At 33.4% G+C, this 26,776-nt stretch overlaps 1 protein-coding gene and 1 long non-coding RNA gene across 2 annotated transcripts in view; one reads left to right on the plus strand and one right to left on the minus strand.

The window, feature by feature from the left end:
- LOC141486580 (uncharacterized) overlaps positions 1–24,825 on the minus strand; it is a 173,036-nt gene extending 148,211 nt beyond the window's left edge. The window contains exon 1 of the mRNA XM_074184768.1: positions 24,551–24,825. Within this exon, the coding sequence (XP_074040869.1) occupies positions 24,551–24,564 (14 nt within the window). The 5' untranslated portion in view covers positions 24,565–24,825. The remainder of the gene's footprint in view (positions 1–24,550) is intronic.
- LOC141486582 (uncharacterized) lies at positions 1,832–10,068 on the plus strand. Its single transcript, XR_012467934.1, has 3 exons — positions 1,832–2,010; positions 9,215–9,320; positions 9,513–10,068. It is a non-coding gene; the product is annotated as an uncharacterized lncRNA (long non-coding RNA).
- Positions 24,826–26,776: the final 1,951 nt, after the last annotated feature.

The following is a 26,776-nucleotide window of genomic DNA, read 5'->3' on the forward strand; positions in this document are numbered from 1 at the left end:
ATCTGACAGATGGCCCAGTGTCAATTTATCAAAAACTCCTCTGGAACCTTCATTTTCTCTTTCGGCTTATTCAAAATTTTTCTGAAAATTTTACTGAACCCAAGTTGGCAACTGGAGAATTATAGATTAATTGTGACAGTTTGGGGAGGCTACGTGACAATTTGGTGCACTGTCATTGGTTCACTGCTGGGTGACATGACACCACGTGACAATTTGGTTGACTGGGTGGTTTGTCTGCCTTGCGAGCTGGCAGGCAACCTGGTTGGTGTGTTGAGACGTCTGTCTCGCTGAAGTAACGTATATTCTAAATAAAAACCGTTTTTAAATATAAATTGTCCTTCTCGAAATGAAATATTTAAAAAAATTAGTTTTCACTATACTTCAATTATCTTCGCATTATACAGGATATATCATTGTAATATTTATATTAATAGCCCCACTCCAACGCCTATTGATACTATTTTTAACACAATATAATCAAAAGCGGCGGCCGCCTCTTTCGTCGTTGTTTGTCGCAAGTCACTATTTTGATGGTTCGTTAGCGGCGTCCTTAAGGGGCATAGCAGGTAGAAATATCTCAGTGACTTTGTGGATGAATTGCAGTACCACTTGTTTGAGACGACTATGTTCCTTCTTGGATGTACCGCCATGTTTGTATTTTTGAAATTCTTTCACTCTCAGTTAATACCGAATGGAATATATTAAATTCACAATTGAATAACTCAAAAAACAGAAACCTGGAGACGATAAACATAACCTATGTTTAACATACAATTACTCCGATCAGCTGTTTGAGCATCGGTAGAAATTCTTCCGTATATAGATCTTTGTTGGAAATTAAAAAACAACCCTCCCAACTATCTTACCAATCATTTTCTCAACTCCTTGAACTGAGCCCGATAAAATGATCAATTAGTCGGAGACTTCAATGGCACTTGAATTATTTTCTGTATCAATTTCAAGATGATTATCGTTGCTTTCAGTTTCTTATGAGCTTTTTATCATTCTCGGCTGTTTTTACGACCTTCATTTCCGTCTTGAGTACTTTCTCTACTGAATGGCCGTTAATTCCTTAAAAAAGTTCGTTAAACATGCATTCAGTTGCATTCAAATTTTTTTGTTCCAGTGCAGGTACTATTTACATTTACGATTTTCTTTCGGGTTAATTCATATTAAAGAACCAGATTGATAACCCTTTTATAATCAGCGGTAAAGAATAATTTTTTGAAAATTCTGAAATGAATTCAATAATGAAAAGTTTTTTGGGCTCTGGTTTCTAGTTACCTGCTTGCAGTGAAAACTACAGAGGAAGACTGAGAGCGATTCCTCATTCGGAGGTCGATTTCAAAACTGGGTTATACATAGAACCGGCTTGGTTTTACAAAGACATAGAATACCAAAGAATAACAAAAATACATTGAGGTGAATGACCCACATTTCCAACATATATTTATTATCTGTTTTCAACAGAAAATAGTAATAACAGTGGTTTTTCGTGTTTTACTACCTGATCTTCATAAAATCTAGGTGAAATTTTATTTCCAACACCAACATTTGCAGGAGGCCTTGCACTTTGGAATCTAGCCCAGTCGAATTAGGATTTGACAATGCAAAAATTTCTACTAGTTTGGAGTTTTTTGGAGGGGTCAGTAGCGGTTGATTTTTGTTTATTGAATAACTCGTTTATTTTCAATTTTACACAAAAAATTGTTATCACGAAACTTGTTCGAAATTAAATTTCCTAAAATTTCATTTTTCATCAATATTTTCCTAGGATCGATATTTTTCGATTTATACCCGAGATGAGGGGGTAAAATCTAATCATTGTATTATCAGCTATAATATCCCAAGGACATTGATAACTAACGAAATAATTTTATCACAGTTTTCGAAAGCACGTTATTTGGTAACATCCCGACGCCGAAGGCGGAGGGATGTTACCTAAAATAACGGGCTTGAGGAAGTTGTGATAAAATTATGAGTTATTTATCAATGTTCGAGGGATATTCGGTGAGAAAATTTTTTGCAATTCGAACAAAATTATTTATTGAACACACAGTTATTAAAAGAACAATTCGTATAATGATACTCCGTTGTAAATTTCTTCGTGCTGCGTCGCGTGCATTCCGCGCTTGTTTGAATGCAACACTTTTTAAGGGGTCTAGCATGATATTATACTCCTTGTAATACTTTTCTTGTAATAATTTGCTTGTTATATTCCATACGGTTTTAACAGTAGCCTCCTTAAACTCTGTGCTATCCTTTTTTCTCATATTAATCGCCCAATCCTTGAGTATTAATGCAAGCTCTTCGAGAGTACGATTTCCATCCAATTCATATTTTCTGGCGTCACAAAATTCCATAAATATTTTCCAAGTGTATTTTTTACTATTGACAGTATTTTTTGGTGTATTTTCTTCAATGATTTTGTCAATTGCCGCATCATTTTGAACACCAAAGCGAGGAAGTGACATTTTCGAAATAAATTGAATTACTGAAATGTCAAACAACTTTATTGTGTTGGTTGCTTAGCAATGTCATGACATAAGTGATAACTACCCGTGAAAACTATCCATGGGTAGTTATCAATGATGGTTTCATTGGTTATTTCGACACACATGACTAGAAATAGACAAATTTGATAGGATAATTTTTTTGGCAAAAAATTTTCACGTTAATTTTCAATTTTACGAGAAAAATTTTGAAAAACAAAGTTACATTAAATCAAATTTCCTACAATTTCGAACGTCGATTTTTTCATAGGATCGTTATTTTTCTATTTACACCTGAGAAGATGTGGAAGTGAACCTAAGTATTCTATTATCCCGTTCATAATTGAAGTTTATATATTATTACTTTTTTTGTTTTTTTGTTGAATGATTATGAAAATTTGATGAAAATTTAATGTTTAGATCATGTAAGCTACAATTATTTTTTTATGATTCATATTTTTGGTACTAACAATTACGAAAAAGGAAAAAAGGAATGTAAATAATCAGTTTCTCGACAGGTATAACTTTTGAAATTGAAAAAATGAATTTTTATTTTGTTTTTAGTACAGTCAATTGATAATACAATGATGAAATTTCACCCCATCTTTTTCTCGGGTATATTGATAAGGACCAAAATTGTAGAAAATTCAATTTTATACAACTTTGTTGATTACAATTTTTCTCGTAAAATTGAAAATAAACGTGATGATACAATGATACCCCCTTTTTCTCGGGTATGAATCGAAAAATATCGATCTCACGAAAAAAATTGATGAGGTCCAAAAGTAAACGAGTTGTTCAATAAACAAAAATTCACCCCCTCTTTTCGGTTATAAATCGTAAATTATCGATCCTAATAAAAAATCGTTAGATACGAAAATTGTAGAAAATTTAATTTCAAACAACTTTCGTAATTACTGTTTCTCGTGTAAAATTGAAAATAAACGAGTTATTCAATAAACAAGAATCAACTCTTAAATTCAAGATGGCGGATGACGCAACGGATCCTGTACCCCAGGAACTTAAATTTATACTGCCTGCGACTCCTGGTAAATAATTCCGAAAGGAAATTGCCGGTAAAAATGTTTGCGTTACTGGCCTCTTTTTTGAGCTAATTCTACTGGGTTAATCTGAAATAAACTTTATCTATATATCTTGTGCCGTCCCCATTTTGGCTATCGGGCAGTTCAATTTTATAATTATAGGGTATAAACTTTAGAGGGATGTAAGAATCGAACAAAATTGATAAATGATTATAATACATTCTAGATTTGTGAACATTGCCGTTGTGTGTAAAACATTAAACTCGAAACAGATACCTATGGAAAAGCAGGTAAACTTTTCAACATTAGGTTGTTGAAAAGTTTTATCCGTTTTTATGAGTCTACTACAGTGCATAAATATTGGGTGCTCGGAATTCGATAAAGTCAACGAAGGCCGTTTTTGCCTGGTCCTGATTGGTGAATGTTTCACTGGTGAGAAAGTTATCGAAGCACTTGTAAAGATAGTAGTCTGTTGGCGAGAGATCTGGGGAATATGATGGACAACTATACAGGCTGTTTCTTTTATCGTGTGGTAAAATTGCTATATTCTAAACCGTAACAGATAATAACCCATAATATTCATTCAATTCCTCACACTTCCAGTAACCACACATTTTCTTGTTTTCTTTCTGTCGAATGCACCATAGTCCCTCAAATTTCTTTCCAATCGTCTAAACATTTGGATGTTTGGAATACGACGATTCGGGTATAGCTCAATATACATATTCCTTGCCAAAAGAAGATTTCTATTCTATTTTGCATAACTAAATAGCACATCAGTCCTTTCTCTTTGATATGGTCATAGACGTCTGACAGTTGTCAACAGATATCAACAACGCATTAATTTTTCCTGCCATAGAAACCAAGCAAAGCATACGCGTTTAAGATGGTAAATTAATTGAGATAGAATTTGATCATACCAAATTATACCACAATCGAATTTTGATTGAATTAATTACTTCCAGGATTAAGAATTATAAAAATATCACTAATTACAATTGGTTAGGGAGAAATAAGCCTTGAAAGAAGGATTACGGCAACACAAAAATTTCCAAATCGAAAAAGTACGAATTTTCATTGTGTTGAGGTATATACCTGTCGAATTTATTGGGTTGTCTGAATTATATTCTGCAGAAATCGAAACGATTTAGAAAAGAAATAACGACAGGACCGTAATTTAAAATTGTTGTCACTGATGATGGTAGTTATTTCAAATGAAACGCTATAAAAATATCAAATGTGATATACCCTTAGACTATGAATTTATTGCTTCATCAATATCTGTAATGAAAAAGATAGGTCCGTGTTAAAAAATAAGTTGATGGTGGCCATGTTGACACGTTAAACGTTTTACCAAATATTTATTATTACATCGTCATAGTACACTTCGAACACAATAACATTTTCTTTTTCCATTTTTTGATATTCTTCAAAATAACAATTCCATTCGAAAAAAAACAGCAGTTTTTGTTTTCCCCGTATAACTCGAGAAGGGCGAGAGTCCCGTAAATTTTCTTCGACCATTGTATTGTTCCCGATGACAGTTAACTTTTTTTCCCATTCAGGTTATCGTCTTCGTATCTGTTACGGTTCGGGATATAGCACTGTTACCACATGATAAAAAAACTGCCTGTAGAGTACAAAATTCTTCATCGATCAGTATATACCACGACACAGTAAAATAAATATTTATTGGGATATAGAGCTTCAAAAACACACGACTTTCAAACGGGCCAACCTTTTGAAACAACCCAGTAAATACAAATATTTCGAAGAATTTCAAAAGAATTTGCAAGTTAGTAGTTTTTTATGATGAAATTATCACCTGAGTCTTGTAATAATATAAATAAGCAATGTTTTTTCACAATTCATACTTTTTCAACTGATATCTGGTTATATTCGTTATTTTGAAATAAGTGTGGCATATGATGAAATGAGTACACAACTGGGACTTTTGGGGAGAGAACCTATAAGCTAATTTAAAGATATTGAATTCTTGGGGATGGTATTGAAATATGAAAGCCCTGAAAACCAAATTATGGCAAGTATGAATTCGACTCAAGTGAATATACTTATTAATAAATTAAAAATTTAGTAGATACTCAATGATTGTTCGTGATTTTTTGGTAAACAACAAAACCTTAATCATGCTTCAGCCACCGTATTCACCAGACTTGGCCGCCTGCGACTTTTTCTGTTCTCAAGATTGAAGAGGCCCATGAAAGGACGACCTTTCAAGATGATTGAAGGGGGATTACTCGAAGGGAATAAAATAGAAATTGATGACTTTTTGAGAAGAACGAATTCACAGACAGCGTACATGTTCATAAACATACATGTAAATGTAAGTGGTTTACTAAATACATTTTTCAATAGCTTTCAACCTTAAATTGATTCTCGATAAAAACGAACAAACATGTTGAAAGATTAGTAATCATAGAACACGAGGTAAAATGGTAGAAATGTATTATAACAGCAATGCCCAAGACATGTTAGCAATAATTATTTATTGTTATTTTCTCATCATAGAAGTGATTATCTTATAAATGCCTCAGTTATTGTGCGATAAAAGGAAGAAAGATGCATTGTTCCAACTTTATTGCTATTTCATGCTTGATAAAATTTTATTACCTAATAAAACATTTTTTAATACATTGTTCTTGTGACTTCGTTGATTTATCACGACGGTGATCTATCCTCATCTGATAAGATTTGAAAATATACGAAGATGGCCTGAAAAGTTTCCGAGCTAACATAGTTACAAGACATTTTTTCAGTTTATTTTTCAACATAGTCTTCTTTATACTCTGTAAAATGATTGTTCACAAGGGTGATTACCTCTTCATTTGACGAAAATCTATGTCCTGCAATTTCAAGATGAAACAAAAAAAAGTCGCTCGGGGCTAGATCTGGTGAGTGAGGCGGATGGTCAAGCAGTTCAAACCGTAATATCTGGATTTTCACCATGGCAACCGCTGAGGTGTGACACGATGCCTTGTCTTGGTGAATCAGGATTTTTTTCTGCAAACGTGGCCTATTTTTCGACAAGTTCTGCTTGTCAAGTAACGATGCGTAGTAGGTATGCTCCTGTTATGGTTTTTCCTTTTTGGAGATAATCGATTAAAATAACTCCATGACTATCCCAAAAACAATCGCCAAAAATGATTTTGAAAAACATAGATATAAACTGTAATTTTCTAAATATTTATAGGGTAACTTCAATTTTACACAATAAAAACCGTGATAATGGAATTCACAGAATATCATATGTGAACCAAAGAGTTGTGTGGAAATACGTTGTGAAATTAAATAAATCAGAGAAGATTCCATGTGAAGTTCAATTTACGTGATATGTTTTGTGAAATCCCCTCCAAAACACGTGGTACATCAGTGACCTTCCATTTTCAGAACGCCGCCACAGTATACTTTTATACAGTAGTCCCACTTAGCGTCGGTCCCTTTGATGTTGGTGTCCAGGAGTTTTAGTTTTTACAATGCTAACGTATTTAACACTAATGACATTTGTCCCTACTACAATCTCAACCAAAGCGTCTAAACACTGCTCAACATAACAACTATTCATATAAACTGTTCAAAATACAGTCGATGAAAACCATGTTTGGGAACCCGAGAAAATTGTACAAATGATAATTTTGCATGTGTGTAATATTCAAGTAACCCAGATCATTTGGACAATGATGAACTATGTTTCAAGTAGATTTTAAACATTCATGGGATCGGCAGATGTTCATATTCGGATGTGACAAAATATATTTTCATTTCAACAAGAAAAAAAACAATATGAAGAATGAGTTTTGTTATTCATGAACCATGGTACGAATCCATGCGAAATTTCTTTGTAGTGATTTATGGGGCCAAATATAGCATATTAATTCATTGATTTGAGAATTCAAGATGGCGGACGAGTTTGCCGATTCGATTATATTAAGGGCCAATTATTAAAAATATTCCTTATCGAATTCATCACTCAAGATTTGAGAATCTGTAGAGCCTATTCTTTTTGCCTATTCTTCCGTCCAAAAATCATTCGTAAGAAGACTGAAGTGGATGATGATGACAATGGTATAACAGTTTTGGGATACTTTCATGAATTTCCAAATGCTTCTCTGCACGAGGCTGAAAGGGAGATAGGTATACCCTACGTGACAATTTGTCGAATTCTTAATAAGCATAAATGACATTCCTATAAGTTGTACTGTGTCCAACATTTGAAAGAGACTAATTTACCTCGTAGAGTGGAATTCTTTGAATGGTTACTTGTCAAGACTCAAGAGGATGAACATTTCCTTGACAATATCATATGGACAGATGAGGCCAAGTTCACAAAAAATGGAGTTTTCAATAGACACAACAGTCATTATTGGGCGCCAGAAAATCCCCATGTTGTCCGCCAAAGGGGTTTTCAAGAAAGATGGCAATTCAATGTATTTTGTGCCATAAACAATGAGTGAATTTTTTTTATCGAGTTTTATGATGATAATTTGAATGCATCAAAATATGAAGATTTACTGAGGAATGGAATTCAAATGATTTTAAATAATAGACCAGGAAGAGAACGTGTATGGTACCAAATGGATGGTGCTCCACACCATAATTCTCATTCAGTCAGCGAAGCTTTAACCGAAATCTTCGAAGACAGATGGAATGGTAATAATGGACCTTTTCGTTGGCCTCCTAGAACACCAGATGGTAATCCATTAGATTATTTCGTGTGAGGTTTCATTAAAAATATAGTTTACTCTACTCCAATAACAACAATGGAAGATATGAAATCGAGAGTTACAACTGCTTTCAAAAGTTTGACTCCAGACTTGATCAGAAGCGCTACACATGACAATCTTTTGAAGAGATTACATGTTTGTTTAAGCAGAGGTGGAGATGTGTTTGAACATATTCTGAAATACACTGACGATTAAATTAACTCATTAATTTATGGGTTTATTATTTTCAGTTCGTGTTTCAGCGTTAATAAAACTATTGTTTGAAGAGAAGTTTCATTCGATGGTTGAGAAGTATTTTAATAATTATCTTTTCATTGTATCATCTGTGACTAATTGGGAAACATCAAACGAAATCTGTTTTACAAAAATGAGTGATGAACAAGGAAACCATTTCAATTTCCGTTTGAAACAGTTTATCTCGAAAACGGTTCAGAATAGAAATAGTATTATCTGAACAAAGTTGATCTAAAATTGGATGTAGAGCTCAAAAATGTTGAAATATACAGGGTGTTCCATTTGGAAAAATTGAGTTCCACTCATTTTTTCATGAGATCAAAGTATCTGCATTTTTTGAAGACCCTGTATGAGGCAAATGAAAATATGAATCGGAGTGAAGATCCTCATAGTATCACTCCACTCCATTTCAAATTTGATCGTTTTAGTGCAAGAGAGTTCAAGATTATCAGCATTTATAAAAGTTCATGTTTGGTAAAACAAATATCGAAATTAATTTATATCTTCTAAACGGTAATAGATAGGTATAGGGAAATAGTATATGAATTTGTTGACAAAGTGATAATGAATCATAATATGATATTATATACGGGGTGTTCCATTTGAAAAATCAAAGAAGCCGCTACTTTAGACAACGGCGCTTCGTTTAAAATATTTTAGGCGTGTAGGTCATATTGACTTATGCATACTGTGGAATTTTCAGGTTGATCCGTTGAATAGTTTGCCAGAAACGGCTAATTAACGCTCATCATGAAAAGCCCTGAGTATATACTGTGACGCCGCGCTGACTTGAATCCCTTTGAAGCCAAGTAAGTATCTAAATCAGTTTTCAAATATGCGTTGTAGAAAGTGTGATGCTTGGGAATGTAGGTAAACAAATTTAAGAATCTATATAGTTATAGGTAACATTTGTATGTTTTCATTCTGTGTAATTTCGATTTGTGCAGTTCTTACATTAGCATTGGGGTGGGAATATAAAATAATCTATATATTTTTTTCAGCTTCTGGAGGTGTGTCAATTTACCATGTGTTTTTTGAAACGGAAAATATTAACGATGGATATGAAAGCTTTCAAAGTAGCTTTCTCTTTGTATTTCATCATGAATGCAAAGTACCCAAAGGCCTTAGAAACTTCATTGGAATTTCTTCAGATAATTTTTTTGAAGATACATCCGGATACAGGATCAAAGTTAAAAAAAATGTTCTGTGTGAGAAAAAACTATTCAACTTCATGAATTAATTAATGACACAATAAGATAAGAATTATTTTTTTTCAAGCTGATAAACCTTTCTGTGCTACATGATACACATCTCATGTGTAACTTTATTCCTTACATTTCAGATCTTCTTCTTACTTCGAAATATATTATATTTTGTAGTGTCCACCATATTTTGCAGATCCTCAATTTGAAAACAGGGCATATATATTTTCAAAATGGGAATAGTGATTATTAACAGAATATTTTCAACTTGTCTAATGAAAGAACATAATTTCCTAATTTCTTAATTTTTTTCAAGACTGTACAGAGTTGAATTCTTAATCACCCTTGTAACCAATTTTCTTCCTATTAATATTTGGGGTTTTAAAAACGTAGTGAAATAATTACAATGAAAATTTTTTGCCAAAAAAATTATCCTATCAAATTTGTCCATTTCTAGTCATGTGTGTCGAAAAAACCAATGAAACCATCATTACACTGATAACTACCCATGGATAGTTTTCACGGGTAGTTATCACTCATGTCATGACATTGCTAAGCAACCAACACAATAAAGTTGTTCGACATTTCAGTAATTCAATTTATTTCGAAACTGTCACTTCCTCGCTTTGGTGTTCAAAATGATGCGGCAATTGACAAAATCATTGAAGAAAATACACCAAAAAATACTGTCAATAGTAAAAAATACACTTGGAAAATATTTATGGAGTTCGGAATATCATTATACGAATTGTTCTTTTAATAACTATGTGTTCAATAAATAATTTTGTTCGAATTGCAAAAAAATTTCTCACCGAATATCCCTCGGACATTGATAAATAACTCATAACTTTATCACAACTTCCTCAAGCACGTTATTTTAGGTAACATCCCTCCGCCTTCGGCGTCGGGATGTTACCAAATAACGTACTTTCGAAAACTGTGATAAAATTATTTCGTTAGTTATCAATGTCCTTGGGATATTTTAGCTGAAAATAATATTTCATTGTGAAGTACAATATAATTAAGCATACTGCAATCACACAACTGACGATGTGATTCATACATAATAACTCACGTGAATTGGGGTTTATTTTATGTGATATTACAAATGACAATTAGAAGTGAATATAGATTTCTACATTATAAATACTGTAATACATTCATAATAAGTCATGTGATTCCCTGTGGAGATTGTGAAATATCATCAGTTCGGACTTCCATTGTCTAATATAATATAAAATTGATTTGAAATCCCTGAAAAAAAATAAAAAGATTAACCGAAAATAACAATTCAAATTACAAAGAAATAACATACAAGCAACAACCAAAAAAAAAAATTGAAATATTATAAAAGCTGAAAAATATATGATGGAATCGGCCGATACTTGATGAAAATCCATAACTAACGTATTCCAAAAACACTTTATTGTGAGATTTTCACCAAATTGTTTTACAAAAACGCAACACGTGTTTCGCCATACAATGGCTTCATCTGGCGTGTCTTTCAACTAATTCTACACATTCAATACTAAATATATATATATAGTTTATGGAGTACCTGAAATCAAAGTACCTGTAAACGAAGTACCTGAATTTTAAGTAGCTGATATTTTACCTGAGTTTCTAACGAACTAAATTACCTGCACTTATGTTCCATTTTCACATTTGAAAAAATATATTCAGTAACGGAGAATTATTGAGTTCTAATTGATCATTCAGTAATTTACCCGAATTCCTGAATCTATTGATTTCTAAACATTCTAGAAGATGAAGTTTCAAACTCTTCTCTTCTAAATGTAACACCTCGTACTCATCATTGAACTCATGTCCTTCTGCTAAAAGACGGTTTGCAAATGTGGAATTGGTCTTTCTATTTACAAAACTACTCCTATGTTCTTTAATTCGTTGGAAAAATGTTCTTCCTGTTTGGCCAATATACAGTTTTGGACAAGAGCCACAAGTCAGCTTATTGAAAATTGTAAAACAATTTAGTGAAAATCTCACAATAAAGTGTTTTTGGAATACGTTAAAAGCTGAAAATTAAAAAATTAACAAATATTATTAAGAAAAAATGAAAAAGAAAAATTAAGAGATTTCAAACTAAGTTACGTCACTATGATTCGATTATTAGTGTCCACAATCGTCTTCAGGTGACAACTGGACTTATTCCTCCGAGATCTGACTATTTTTAGGTCATTCGAATGCCTCTTCCCTCTTCCCTCTCTCCGCTTCATTGGTTTTAGCGGGACATGACCAATTGGCGGGAGTTGGTCGTTTTTCGCTTGATTAGAGGTTTCCATATGTTACGTATCTCTACGCTAGCTTGACTAAATGCGTTGTTGGACAAAATATACGCGGCTTCTTTGAATTTTCTCCTAAACCTCTTTTTCCTCTTTGTGGATGTGTGTGATTTGGACCCCAAGTATACTTGGACCCCAAGTATACTTGGGGTCCAAACCAAACGCGGACTGCGATTCCAAGAATTGCATTTACCGGATACCTTGCGAGTACGGAGAATCATACATCGATGAAACTAAGAGGCCATTGAAAGTTCGCATTGCTGAGCATAAGAAACACACACAGCGAGGAGAAACCAGCAAATCCGGAATAGCAGAGCATGTTTGGACTCATCAACATAACAACAAGTGGGCTCAAGCTGAAATCATCCACATAGAGAAACACTGGTTTAGGAGAAAATTCAAAGAAGCCGCGTATATATTGTCCAACAATGCATTTAGTCAAGCTAGCGTAGAGATACGTTACATATGGAAACCTCTAATCAAGCGAAAAACGACCAACTCCCACCAAACGGTCATCTCCCGCTAAAACCAATGAAGCGGAGAGAGGGGACAGGTGAAAGCATTCGTAACGTATCCACCTACCTGGAAAGGACAGGATGGACGATGACCTAGGAGGACAACTCCTCAGGAGGATGTACCATGGGTCAAATGTGGTCTAAGTGCTGTGGGCCTACGCTCACCCTCCCTTCTCTACAGTTTCCACCGAATTCATTTGGTAATATGACGTTCACATAAATCCCTGTGATATCATATGATTTTACGTTGGTTACAAAAAGGCCAACGTAATATTATGTGATTTCACAAGATCAATTTTTGCAGTGATCAGTTTTCCAGTTGAAAAAACAGTTTTTGCATTTTTGAAGCCGGTTTCCCCTTTGCAGTCCACTGTTTAGGCTGTATTTTGGGCGTATAATAATGTATCCAAGTTAAGTTTCATGTACAGTTATTAAACGGCACCAAATCTCGGATTCATTGCGCCCAAACTGTACCAAACAGCATGTTGGAAATGTTCATTCGAACACGTTTTTGGTCTAACGTGAGCAAACGCGGCACCCAATGCGCGAACAGCTTTCTCGTGCCTAAATGTTGATTATTATGTGACAAACGCGTTCTTTTGACATGCTCATAACCTCTGCTATCTCCCTGACATTAATTCGGCGATCGTATAGCACCATTTAGGGAAATTTGGCGTTGTTTTTGTCGGTAGTTGCATTCCTGATATAAGTCACAGAAAAAGTATAGTATTCTACTCGCGAAAAATTTTCATTACTCGCTCCAATGATTTACGGTGCTCGCCTTCGGCTCGCGTCGATAAACTACATTCCCACCAGATTTCTCGCTCGTTGAATAATACACTCGTACTATTATAATAGTTTATCCTGATGATTACAGGTAGGCATATAAATTACACATTTATGTTATTGCTCATCCCACCCCGTTTAACCCAGCGGTATGCAAAACAAAAAGAAAGAAACGACGTAACAAGGCGTAGAATCAGTCACGATGGAAGACTAGGGGCCAATTAATCACGAGCAGATGAAAAATCAGGTAAAGGTATTTTATTGAACCTAAAATAAAATATGAAACAGTTACATACCTACATAAATAGCACAGTTTCAATTTTTTGTTATGTTCAACAGCTGAGTTTGTTATAACAGTGGCTACAGAAATCGATGAACATAACTAGAGGTCTGTATTCAAAATGATGAAGTTGATGATGAAGTATAATTAACGAAACGTCGCACTGCAAATTGGTTCATATCAGATTATGGCAAATATAAAACAGTATCGAAAGTTCCTTTGCTTTTTTTATATCATTCAAAAAGGTGGCGGTAGAGCAAAAAAAAAAGAAATTCAACAATTCCAGTTTTTGGCGAATAGTCGTATTTCAAAAACAACCACAGATATTCTCGATTTCCCCAAAATATGAAACTCTTGTCCAATTTACCCGACTTTCAAGGTGTTACCGTTTCCGAAATAGCAATGAAGAAGTCAGCTGAAATAAACAGACTCTATAAAAAGTGTGCATCAATTTCAAATAGAATATAAATAGGATTCGAAATAGAAAATAACACAATAGTTCAAAAATACTTGAAACGTTGACAGTTGCATACCGTGATCGTACTCTCGAGTGTTAGGAATCACACGTTAAAAGGTAAGACCTCATTAGTCCTTAGCTCGCACAAGTTTCTCAACTTCTGAGAGTTGTCGTTCGTATGGGGGCGGCAGCTGATTAACGGAAAAACAGATTTTAAACAGATTTTTTTTAAAACAGCCAGAAAAATTATTACAAGTGTTAAAAATATTTCACAGAAGGTCGAGAAGATGTAAATGACAACGCTCGCCCTTTTTTCTTGAGGAGAAAACACATACACCTCAGGAAAACCCGCAAGTCACTCTAAGGGCGGTGCCTGTGCGGAGGTAGCGATTCACATTAGATTTGAATCGCTGAAAATTAAACCCATTTCAAAAAACTTTCCCAGGAAATTTTTTCCATAAAAACGCATTTCTCTAAGTGAAAAAGTTCTCAAACAGTGAAGTTCGAGGTGTACTGAGTTGAACCTCAAAACTATGAGCAGCTACAGTTCGTCGCGTATTTCTGATATGTAACGCTCTTGGTAGAATCAAATGTGCCAAGTCACCTCTCGTGAGAGTATCTATAGAAGAGAGACATATCTCCAGACTATCAAGATTGCAAGTAATGTTCGTGTCTCCAATTAGGCGGAGGGCTCTTTTCTGGATGGAATCCAGCAACTTCAGGATATGTTTGGGGACAGAGCTCTATACATGAGAACAAGACTTCAGAAAAGGTCTGATCCGAGCTTCATAAAGCTTTATAAAGCATCAGAAGTTGTTGAGGTGTGTACAATTTTCTGATTCGGAACACTGTTCTAAGCTTTTGAGAAGCAGCTTTTGTAATTCCAGCGATATGATTGTGCCAAGACATATTGGTGTTGATTTCAACCCTCAACAAACTTATCGAAGCAGAAAGCGGAATTGTCTGTACTGACATTATTATATCTGGTCCGAAAACTTATGTTTTTGGAAAAAACCCGTGCCTGGTTGATACAGGGCTTTTCATGATGAGCGTTAATTAGCCGTTTCTGGCAAACTATTCAACAGATCAACCTGAAAATTCCACAGTATGCATAAGTCAATATGACCTACACGCCTAAAGTATTTTAGACGAAGCGGCGTTGTCGCTTCTACTATAAAGTAGCGGCTTCTTTGATTTTTCAAATGGAACACCCCGTATATAATATCATATTATGATTCATTATCACTTTGTCAACAAATTCATGTACTATTTCCCTATACCTATCTATTACCGTTTAGAAGATATAAATTAATTTCGATATTTTATTTACCAAACATGAACTTTTATAAATGCTGATAATCTTGAACTCTCTTGCACTGAAACGATCAAATTTGAAATGGAGTGGAGTGATACTATGAGGATCTTCACTCCGAGTCATATTTTCATTTGCCTCATACAGGGTCTTCAAAAAATGCAGATACTTTGATCTCATGAAAAAATGAGTGGAACTCAATTTTTTCAAATGGAACACCCTGTATATTTCAAAATTTTTGAGCTCTACATCCAATTTTAGATTAACTTTGTTCAGATAATCCTATTTCTATTTTGAAACGTTTTCGAGATAAACTGTTTCAAACGGAAATTGACATGGATTCCGTGTTCATCACTCATTTTTGTAAAACAGATTTCGTTTGATGTTTCTCAATTAGTCACAGATAATACAATGGAAAGATAATTATTAAAATACTCCTCAACCATCGAATGTAACTTCTCTTCAAACAATAGTTTTTCAACGCTGAAACACGAATCGAAAATAATAAACCCATAAATTAATGAGTTAATTTAATCGTCAGTGTATTTCAGAATATGTTCAAACACATCTCCACCTCTACTTAAACAAACATGTAATCTCTTCAAAAGATTGTCATGTGTAGCGCTTCTCATCAAGTTTGGAGTCAAACTATTGAAAGCAGTTGTTACTCTCGATTTCATATCTTCCATTGTTGAGTATTAGAGTAGAGTAAACCATATTTTTAATGAAACCCCACACGAAATAATCCAATGGATTGCCATCTGGTGTTCTAGAAGGCCAACGAAAAGGTCCATTATTACCAATCCATCTGTCTTCGAAGATTTCGGTTAAAGCTTCGCTGACTGAATGAGAATTATGGGGTGGAGCACCATCCATTTGGTACCATACACGTTCTCTTCCTGGTCTATTATTTGAAATCATTTGAATTCCATTCCTCAGTAAATCTTCATATTTTGATGCATTCAAATTATCATCATAAAACTCGATATGAAAAATTGACTCATTCTTTATGGCACAAAATGCATTGAATTGCCATCTTTCTTGAAAACCCCTTTGGCGGACAACATGGGGATTTTCTGGCGCCCAATGATGACTGTTGTGTCTATTGAAAACTCCATTTTTTGTGAACTTGGCCTCATCTGTCCATATGATATTGTCAAGGAAATGTTCATCCTCTTGAGTCTTGACAAGTAACCATTCAAAGAATTCCACTCTACGAGGTAAATCAGTCTCTTTCAAATGTTGGACACACTAGAACTTATAGGGATGCTATTTATGCTTATTAAGAATTCGACAAATTTTCACGTAGGGTATACCTATTTCCCTTTCAGCCTCGTGCAGAGAAGCATTTGGAAATGCTTCTCTGGGATGAAAGTATCCCAAAACTGTTATACCATTGTCATCATCATCCACTTTAGTCTTTTTACGAATGATTTTTGGACGGAAGGTTCTATTCAACCTACAGTTTTTCAGTAGTCGATTTATCACATTATTATTCGGCTTCGGAAGTTGTAGATATCTTTCATGAAATACTCGGCATGTTCTACTTGCAATTCTATTGCACTCACCATGAATTATTAATAAATTCAAGAAATCTTCATTAACCTAACTTAATCTGTAACCTAATCTTGACATTATTCTATTTTAATTGGTAGCTATCACAATCAGTCAAAACCACCAACGAAAGTCTGACGTTGAATAATTGGTTTTTTTATTTTTCCAAAGCACACTATTAAAAAATATTAAAGCGTACTGCTGTACGTTAGAGACCAATACCTCAATGTATACAAATTGTAACTTTTTCTAAAGTAGGTACAAACCAATTTCGAATTGACTGATCTGAGACAGTTAAAAAACTGGATCAAAAAGAAATATTACTGAGTATAAAAAAAAATGTTGAATATCCAAAATAAGTGATGAATTCAAAAAAACGAGCAAGAAAACCACGTCAGCTTCCGTTTGAAACAGTTTATCTCGAAAACGGTTCAAAATAGAAATAGTATTATCTATACAAAGTTAATCTAAAATTGGATGTAGAGCTCAAAAATGTTGAAATATACAGGGTGTTCCATTTGAAAAAATTGAGTTTCACTCATTTTTTCATGAGATCAAAGTATCTGCAATTTTTGAATAACCGAATATAATCAAAAGTGGTTTTCGCAAGACTGGACTATATCCATTCAATGAAAATGCTGTGGATTATGCAAAAGTATTGAAGTCTTCTACTAATGCATCAGATTTATAAGCTGGAAAAAGTAATGTCAATGTCTCTTCGCAGACACAGTTACAGCAAATCTTCAAAAAATCCATTGAATTTACTGACGTATTTGAAAACATTTAGGAAACCACAAATTTACTGAATTTGAACACTAGTGGCGTCAGTGATCATCTCAATGAACGTATTAGTTGGTGTTGGTCTGAAAAGCATATGATGCTGAAGAAGTAATGAAGAAAATTGATTGTCCTGTTCCTGTCAACAAAAGAGGTGTCTTTTGTTTTTCTGACTTCGACTAAGTTGTATGAAATGTTTTTAGGGAAAATTACTGTAATTACTCAGTATTATAAATGAAATCACTCCTTTATTTGGAAAAAAATTTGAATAAATAGATTATTTTGAAAGTACATTTCGTTTGGTCTATTTTTACGCATAAACCCAGTTACTTTCTTGTTCGTAGATACAGAAGTACTTGATTCATGAATATCCCGTAATTAGGCGCAATCATTCACAAAATTAAGTTCAAAGCGAAATTTTGTTACGCAATAATGGACAAACAGGATGTTCCAAAAAATATCAAGAATCATTTAAAAAAATAATACAGTATAGTTCAGTTATGTATATTTCCAATCTATAAACACCTTTTCATCTTCTGTAAAATTTCTATATCGCTCAACTTTCTTGTATAGGTGCAAATCTTCCTAAATATGATAGACGCCTTAATACTCCGTAATTATGTACATTTACCTTACATACATACTTACATACAGGTGAAGATAATATAAAGCGTGTAAAAATATAAAGCGATTAGTTAAAATTATTTATCAGCACAACAGTGAATAAGGTACCTCTGAAAATGTACGTATTAAACATTTTAAAGTCTTCTTGGAATTTGTATTAAATGCTGCATACATACCACCAATTAAATTGCGGACATACAGGACCGTTTCATCCACCCACGTCCAACACTTATCCCAATTTCAATAACCTAAATGACCCTAATTAACTATGGTATTATGGTCAAATATATGAAGACATAATTGAAAAGTATATTAACTCGCTTGCAACTAATACAGGGTTGACGCACGCAATTAGATGTATATTATTCAACTCAGAGTTGTTTTGATAAGTTGTTGTCGTCGGACAATGGAAGTTGATGTCTAATTAACATAGAGATTCTTAATTTGTATGCATCTTGGATCAACTATGTGTCAGTACCCACTGAAAAAGATAAATTTGGCTCTTGTTGATTCAGTATAGCACAGAAACTTGTTATTTATTTTTATTTTATTTTGATTTTATGTTTACTAAATCAAAAATAAATATTTTTTACACATCTTACATTTGCTACAATCAAACAGACAGAATAGATTATTAATTATGAATCAACTCAATCAACATTCAGTAAAATAATTACATTACATGAAGAAGAAGAAGAAAATATTTATTAAAATAGGTAATCCTAATACACAATATTATATATTACTAACATAAAAATTGAAAATAATTATGTAAAAAAAACTTAAAATGTAAATATAGTTCAAAATTGAAAATAAAAATTTTTAGTTTGAAAAATAACAACATATGCTATTAAAAATACATTGCAATATAGCTGCAGCTCCAATACAATGATAAAAAGCAGAAAACAACATACAAATACTATATTTATTAATATTATCTTAGCAAGTATTATTCTATCTAGCATTATGGATGGATTTCAATAACTGTTTTATAAAAATACTCAATGATGGGCTAGATTTTATTTCATTTGGTAATTTATTGTATGCATCAAACCCTTTGAAAAATAAAGAATTGTTCTGCATAAATGCAAATTAGTATGATTTCTTAGGGCATATTTATGCACTTCTGAATTCAAACTAACAAATTCAGAAAAATATGAAGGTGATAAGTTATTCAGAATTTTATATATAAATGTCATAGTTACGTAATACAACCGTAAAGAAACTGGTAGCCACCGCAAAGTTTGTAACATATTTCCGATTTCAGTGAATCTATTCACTATTAGAACAATTCGCATACCGCAATTTTGAAGTTTTCGTAATTGAGATGTTTGATTTAGATTATACAAGAGAATAATAGAAGCACAGTAATCAAAATGTGGTTGGATAATCGCATTGTACACAGTAATTTTAGACTGAGTGGAGAAATTACCAGAAATTCTTGCACAGAAATATAAGTTTTTCAGATATTTTTTCACATATATAGTCGAAATGATTGCCAAAAAGTAATAAATTATCTAACTGGAATCCAAGATATTTGATACATGAAACAATTTCCATGTTTTCATTATCGATTTGTAGATTTATTTCATTTAAACCAAGGTTATTCCATTTAAATTTTGTTGTAATAATCTTCCCTTCAGTTTTCATTTCATTGAGTTTTAATTTACTTGTCATGAGGTACTCATTTACATCCTTTAATGCGTCGTTCATTTTATCAATAGCTTTATCTAAGCTTGTATCGTAGCATGCCAATAGTGTATCATCTGCAAATAAACTTATAAAATCAACATTTATAAACAAGTTTATGTCATTTAAGTATAAGATAAAAAGCAGAGGTCCTAAAAGGCTACCCTGAGGCACACCTATGTGTATATCCAATTACTGTGAGCTCTGACTTTTTGCTTTCTATGGGATAAATAGTCAGATAACCATTGATAAACATCACCAACAATGCCATAACCTCTTAATTTTATTAGAAGAATATTACGATCAATTGTTTCAAACGCCCTCTTTAGATCAAGAAAAACAGCTACTATTTTATTTATCATTATCTACTACAATAATGTTAAATATTGTTGTATTTTCAGCGAAGTATAATTTTACTTTTTTTTTTATTTGGGAAGAATGTTGATATTTTTCAGGGGTGCTGGGAGCATATTGATTCCATAAAATGACATTTCCCTAACGCATCAATTGCCTTTTCACGCTATCGTTAAATTCCTCGGATGTTGTCATTCTAACTTTTGTGAATAATTTCTTGTTAAAATTCAATATTTATGTTCATTGTTTCTGTCGGCTTTGATGAATAGTTTCTCTCAGTATCTGTTCAGTAAAAATAAAATTCATTCACGTATTTCAGGGCTAACTCGAACATACATATCCATCTAAGTAAACATCTCAACAATTCGTAGAAATGCATTTCAGGCACGATTCCTTTGACGGTCGAGCTAGCGCCCTTATCCAAGCATTTGTCACCGACTCTCTGTTTTCACACCATTACTAAGTTAGTTAAGATGCACACAAAATATGTACATATTATGGTGCTCAGTTGACTTTTCATATTATAACTCCCCTGAAAACGTGGCTTCACTTTATTTCAACTTGAACCAGGTTTTCAGTTCGACTCTCGTTTTCAACTAAATGGAAGGCAATCATGGATATTTCATTTTTGTAGGTAAATATAAATATTCTACAAATGTTTGACAAAACAATAAACATAAATTAAAAATATAATCATTATAAATAGAATATTACCGATATTTTTAACACCTCGTTACGAGTTTCAAACAACAAGTGATCATCTTCAAGAGAAAAATTAAACTAAATAGATACCTCTGCTAGGTACCTGCCAATATTACCTTATCTGTTTAAAATCTGTTTTTCCGTTAACCAGCTGTCGCACCCCTACGAACGACAACCCTCAGAAGTCGAAACTTGTGCAAGCTAAGGATTAACGAGGTCTTACTTTTTAACGTGTGATTCCTAACACGGGTTGGACGGTAGCAAGTGAAGATCGATCGTTCAGACTAGGGCTTGAACCACCGACCAACACGGCAGTCAATTCGAGTGAGTGAACAAAGCACCCACGCCGAACCGCTTGGCTACCGAACGACCACTAGTCAGGTTATGTTGTTATTGTTAACTTGTCTAGCTAATCTTAATGAACTAAAGTCTATGGGATGATTTTGTTGCAAAACACACCTAGTTCCTTGAAAATCTAGGTATGAAGGTGGTATTTAAATCTGCGATGCAAAATATTATGGACAGACAAAAAGGTCTATTAAAATAAGATATAAGAAACACTTAGCACACTTAAAATATGAAAGACCAGTAAAATTAGCAGTCGCCCATCATGTTTTGATTAGTTAATTAAGATTAGTTAGACAAGTTAACAACAATATGCAACTAGATACTCATGAGATCTTAGAAATAAGTCAACATACTTAATAATATTAGATATAAATAACGATGGTGGGCTAATACTCAATACAGGTCGTTTTTTATCATGTGGTAACATAGATATATTCTGAACCCTATCAGATACGAAGACGATTAAATGGGAACAATACAATGGTCGAAGAAAATTTACGGGGAATCTCGCCCTTCTCGAGTTATACGGGGAAAACCAAAAACCACTGAACTACTTTTTGTGGGGATAGTTGAAGTCTAAAGTTTATGCTACACAGCCAGCCAATTTGGATGAATTACGTCGTAGAATTATTGATGAATGCCGAGCTATATATAACTCCTGAGATGTTGAATAACGTAAGAGCAAAATTCGAACAAAATCTTTATTGTTGCATGGAGCAAAATGGCGCACATTTTGAACATTTACTCTAAATTTCCTATGTGAGTTACCCTTATTAGGTGCTACTTTTTTTGTGTGTGCTTTAAAAACAATTATTGGGATTTATTAACCCTAAAGTTTTTTGAACTTTTCTGTGTCATCAGCATTCAAGGAAATCAGCAGGTTGTATTCGTTGTGTAGGTAAGTTTTTAGTATGATTCACTTTTTTATCAGAAGCATAAAATATCTACGTCAAAAGGCAACCTTCATAAGGAGGTGCCACTCAATTTACCTAAAATGTAAGGGTGGTAACCAACCCCAGCCCCCGAAAAAATATCCTCGTAATAAACAAATAATTCAAATTTGGGAAAAATTATTTTCATAAATTCATGATCGTCAAAAAGCGTTCTCTACAAATTTGTGTTTTTAAACATATTTTTGTTTTACCAACTATATATTGGTTATTATTTTGCATTAGATGTCGAGAAAAAACATCCACCAATCAGTTATTTCAATTGTTACGAACCTTTCATGAAATAATTTTTTTCACTCTAATAAGAATTGATGAACTCATGTTGAAATTATATAGCCAGAATTCTTATATTAAAATTTTCATGCAGGTGGAACTCTTAGAGACTTGGCAATACTGCGTAATAATGTAGTTCTATCCCACCATAGGTTGTCTCTACATCAGAAGTTGTGGTTGAAAATTTGTGGATAGCTTCACACTAATGGAACTTTATACCAATAATTGAAATATTAAATATGGTAAATACTGAAATAATGAAAATAATAAAGAAAACACATTGACTCCTTCAGAAGAAATACCTTTTGAAAAACAGAATTGACAATATTCAAAGGAGAGCAACCTAAAGCCCTATTTATCTTGATGTTCTCCAAAATTTTCAATCACAAAAAAAACTCAAGAACAATGAAAACACTCAACGCAAAATATTCTTTCAAATCAAAAAAGTTCCCAAGCACATCGTTTGTGACCTAGACATAAAAGTTTGAAAGCCGAGAAGTAGATGGAACTTAAAGCAAACAAATGCCAATCTTTATTATTTTTCAAGGAGGGTCTAATTCAATAGGAAATCCCCAGGGAAATCCCACATCTGATTGTTTCTTTTGAAACCATTCCCCATATTGACGTTCAAACTTTTTCATCTGAAATATTTGACATACTGAAAAGAAAACACAGTGGGATTTCCCCTTACAGTTACCACGGTATTCAGATACAAGAAATGATCATTCGAATGTTTTCGTGGAAAAACTAAAATCGTCAGAATGCATTACTTAGTAATGATGATAATATAAACAAAGATTGACACTCACAAAAGTACCGGTTGTTTATTTGCTATAGTTAATCTTTTACTTTCACTAATTTAAGTATTTACTTCAATAAGAACGGTTCATAGAATTGAATAAAAATAATAATATCTAGTGAATAACTATTATTAAATATTTGTTTTGAGGGCAACCGGCGATTTTGAGTGTACTTACGTATTTTGATGCGTAGATTACGAATGCGAAAGTAAAAAACGGAGCTCCCCATTATTCACAAAGTTACGGCCTTCAAAGTTCAGAAAAGGGCAACTTTTCAGCCTTTTTTTACAAGATAAACTATTTAAAAACACAAGCATTTATTCACTAGACATTAACCTTAAAAACTTAAAATACAGAGATATATAACCAAAAAGCAGCTCCATACATATATTTTTTAACATTTTTATTGGAAAAATGTTGATTGTTGAAGCGAAGTATCAAAGAAGGAGGAATAAGGTGTAAAGGTAACCTAGTGAAAAATGCTTGTTTTTAGATAGTTTGTCTTGTGAAAAAGAAGGCTGAAAAGTGGCCCTTTTCTGAACTTTGGAGGGCCGTAACTTTGTAAATAAGGGAGAGCGCCGCTTTTACTTTCGGATTCGTAATCTACTCATCAAAATACGTAAGCACACTCAATTTTTTTTCAAAATCGCCAGGTGCCCTCAAAACGAATATTTACCTAACTTTTTGGAGATAAAGGATAAGTATTTCTAATAAACAAGTTACGAGTATTAGAGTAATTACTGCTTCTGTTAATAATAAACATTATTCCATATTTCTAAACGAGTTGAATAAAAAATGTTATTATTTCAAGTCAGCCGCTGATAATCCAATACATTTTTAAAGTAAACTTGATCGGATTACAAAATTCAGTGATTAATAGTGATCAGTCTCGATCCTCAATATAGAAATAAGTATTAAGCTGATGAACCAACATAATATAACATACGGTGACTAATACCGTGCCTTATTTCATTTCACATGGAAGTTTTCCGTTTTCACTTAACTTAATTAGTTTTTCTGGATGTCTGAAAAGTTAGGGGTTAGGGGTTAGGCAAGTGCACTTTGGCATTCCCCGACTCAACAACTGTATAACTTCGTTATTCTAAAAAATCTCACCTGTACAACATCATTTCCTCAGTAGACCTGATGAACCAGAACAAATTTCATTGAACTCCCAACTCCAACAATAAAACGCACTCAAATTTCCACTAAAGTTCGTGAATTAAGCACGACTAGTTTCGAAACAGATGCACGTGCGACCCTCACCAACGACTAACGTGAAATAAACGCCAAACGGCAAATCTCGATAATAAAACCTCTTGCTTCCTACACTGCGTTCGGCATGTACTGCTACGGCCGAAGACTTGTCTCCAGAATTTCGTCTGACAGGTCTTCGCTATACAGTCTGATGAAGAATGCTGGAGGACAAGGCAGAAAACAGAACTGATATTGTTTGCTGAGCTGAATACCAGCGGTTCAAATTACCGATGATTATCGCTATTTGAAAATAAATGTATAATTCTATGAGATTCGAAAATGTGTTAGTTGAGTGATAAACTGCCCCAGAAGGAAGATCAAGAAGTAAATGAATATCAACAAACTAACTGAGAAAGATGGGTTTTCATTTTCTTTTCACGGTTATTTGAACATGATATGAACTTGAGAATAAAAAATAATGTTGGTTCTGCCAATTTGGTTTACCCAAATGTCTCATTTTCATTAGTTATAAACTTGCAAGTAAGGGTAATGACTGTCATCTCAGGTATAGTTCAAGTAAACGATATAGTGCAACCTACCTTCCAGCAGCTCCCTTTTGAAAATATAGTTAGGAAGCTAACTAATTTCGTTGTTCAATAATCGTTTCTGATTATATAAGAAAAATATAGATAATAGCATATATAATGAATATTTCGTTTGTATAGGTGAGTGGGAAAGTAGGGATTCAAATAACAGGGTGATAATTGAAAATTCTTCAGAATACTACTTACTCACGTATATACAGGGTGTCCCTGGACTTTCTCTTTTCCTCTCGGGAATGTATAGATGGGGTCAAAATATCACCAGTACTTCATATAACTTTTTTTCCTAAAAGTCTTCGTAACCAAGTTACGGGCCCTCGAAGTTACAAAATGAAAAATATTTTTCTTTGATAACTTTTCAAGTGAATATTCAAAATCATCCAAATTTTGGTAATTGACTAAACAAATGAATTCCGTCGATGAGCTTTCATGCAGGAGTCAGTTGTTTTGCTACAAAGTCAGGAACGGACTACCCCCGATGGTCCACACCCCAAAACTTTGAAATGACAGATATTTTTCAATATTTTTCAACAAAATAAGGTTACTTGGACAATTTTATGAATAAAAGTACTCGTGTGGAAAGTCGATCGGAGCAACGAGTCTTGATAAAAATGTAGTTCTACTCGACGACATCAAACCCGCTCGTCCACCATTATTTGAAATGAATGATTATCAAAGCAGAAATAATAATGATAACGTTAATTCAACAACATTTATAACAGGAATAATACAAAGTATGCTGAAATGAAGTCGTAAACAAAAAGTACAGTACCTATATGGAAGTTTAAGTCACAATTGTGATAGCAGATATTTTTTCAAAAGAAATATCAAGTTCTGTAGATTCGTGGTGTTTTTAAACTAACAAGCTACTCTACTATGAAATATCGAATTCATTCCATATTTTGTATGTACATAATACGTGTGGAATAATCACGTTTCGTGTTGATCAGTTATCTGAATCTCATGAAACTCAACATTCGAATGTTTCAAATTCTTCTTCACAGCTAAACTGTTGAGGAGTTTCACTGATAATTATAATTTTATGGGAGAAATTCTTTAACACGAATCTAAATTTAGCTGAAAAAACGCACATCGGAAAAAATATTTACTATACTAATAAAAAGCAAACGAATGAACTACAAAAACGGCTGCACATGATCAGGTGAAAAATATCCAGGGAATAATTATGTTCCATTTCTTTCACAGATGTTGACAAAAAAACCTTTTAGAAAGTTTTGATAAAAAATGAGAAACTGGAATGCGATTTTGTTTTGTTGAGTGGTGCGTTGTCATATGACTATCATTGTATTGTCAATATTCTATAGGATATTTTGAATTTTTTTGATATGGTCGAACAGTTTACATTCAATGAATATGCAGATATGCATGTATTTTATGGACGAGCATTTTGTAATGCTGCAGAAGCTCGTCGTCTGTATTCCGAGCATTTTCCCAATCGTACGGTACCGTCAAGAGAAACATTCGAGCGTGTCGATCGCAGTTCGAGGGAGACAGGTATGTAATAATTGATAATTAATTTGAG

Source organism: Leptinotarsa decemlineata, unplaced genomic scaffold (assembly GCF_025532065.1).
Source record: "Leptinotarsa decemlineata unplaced genomic scaffold, Ldec_3_MD MMD2_tig00026358_RagTag_RagTag, whole genome shotgun sequence".
Lineage (NCBI taxonomy): Eukaryota > Metazoa > Arthropoda > Insecta > Coleoptera > Chrysomelidae > Leptinotarsa > Leptinotarsa decemlineata.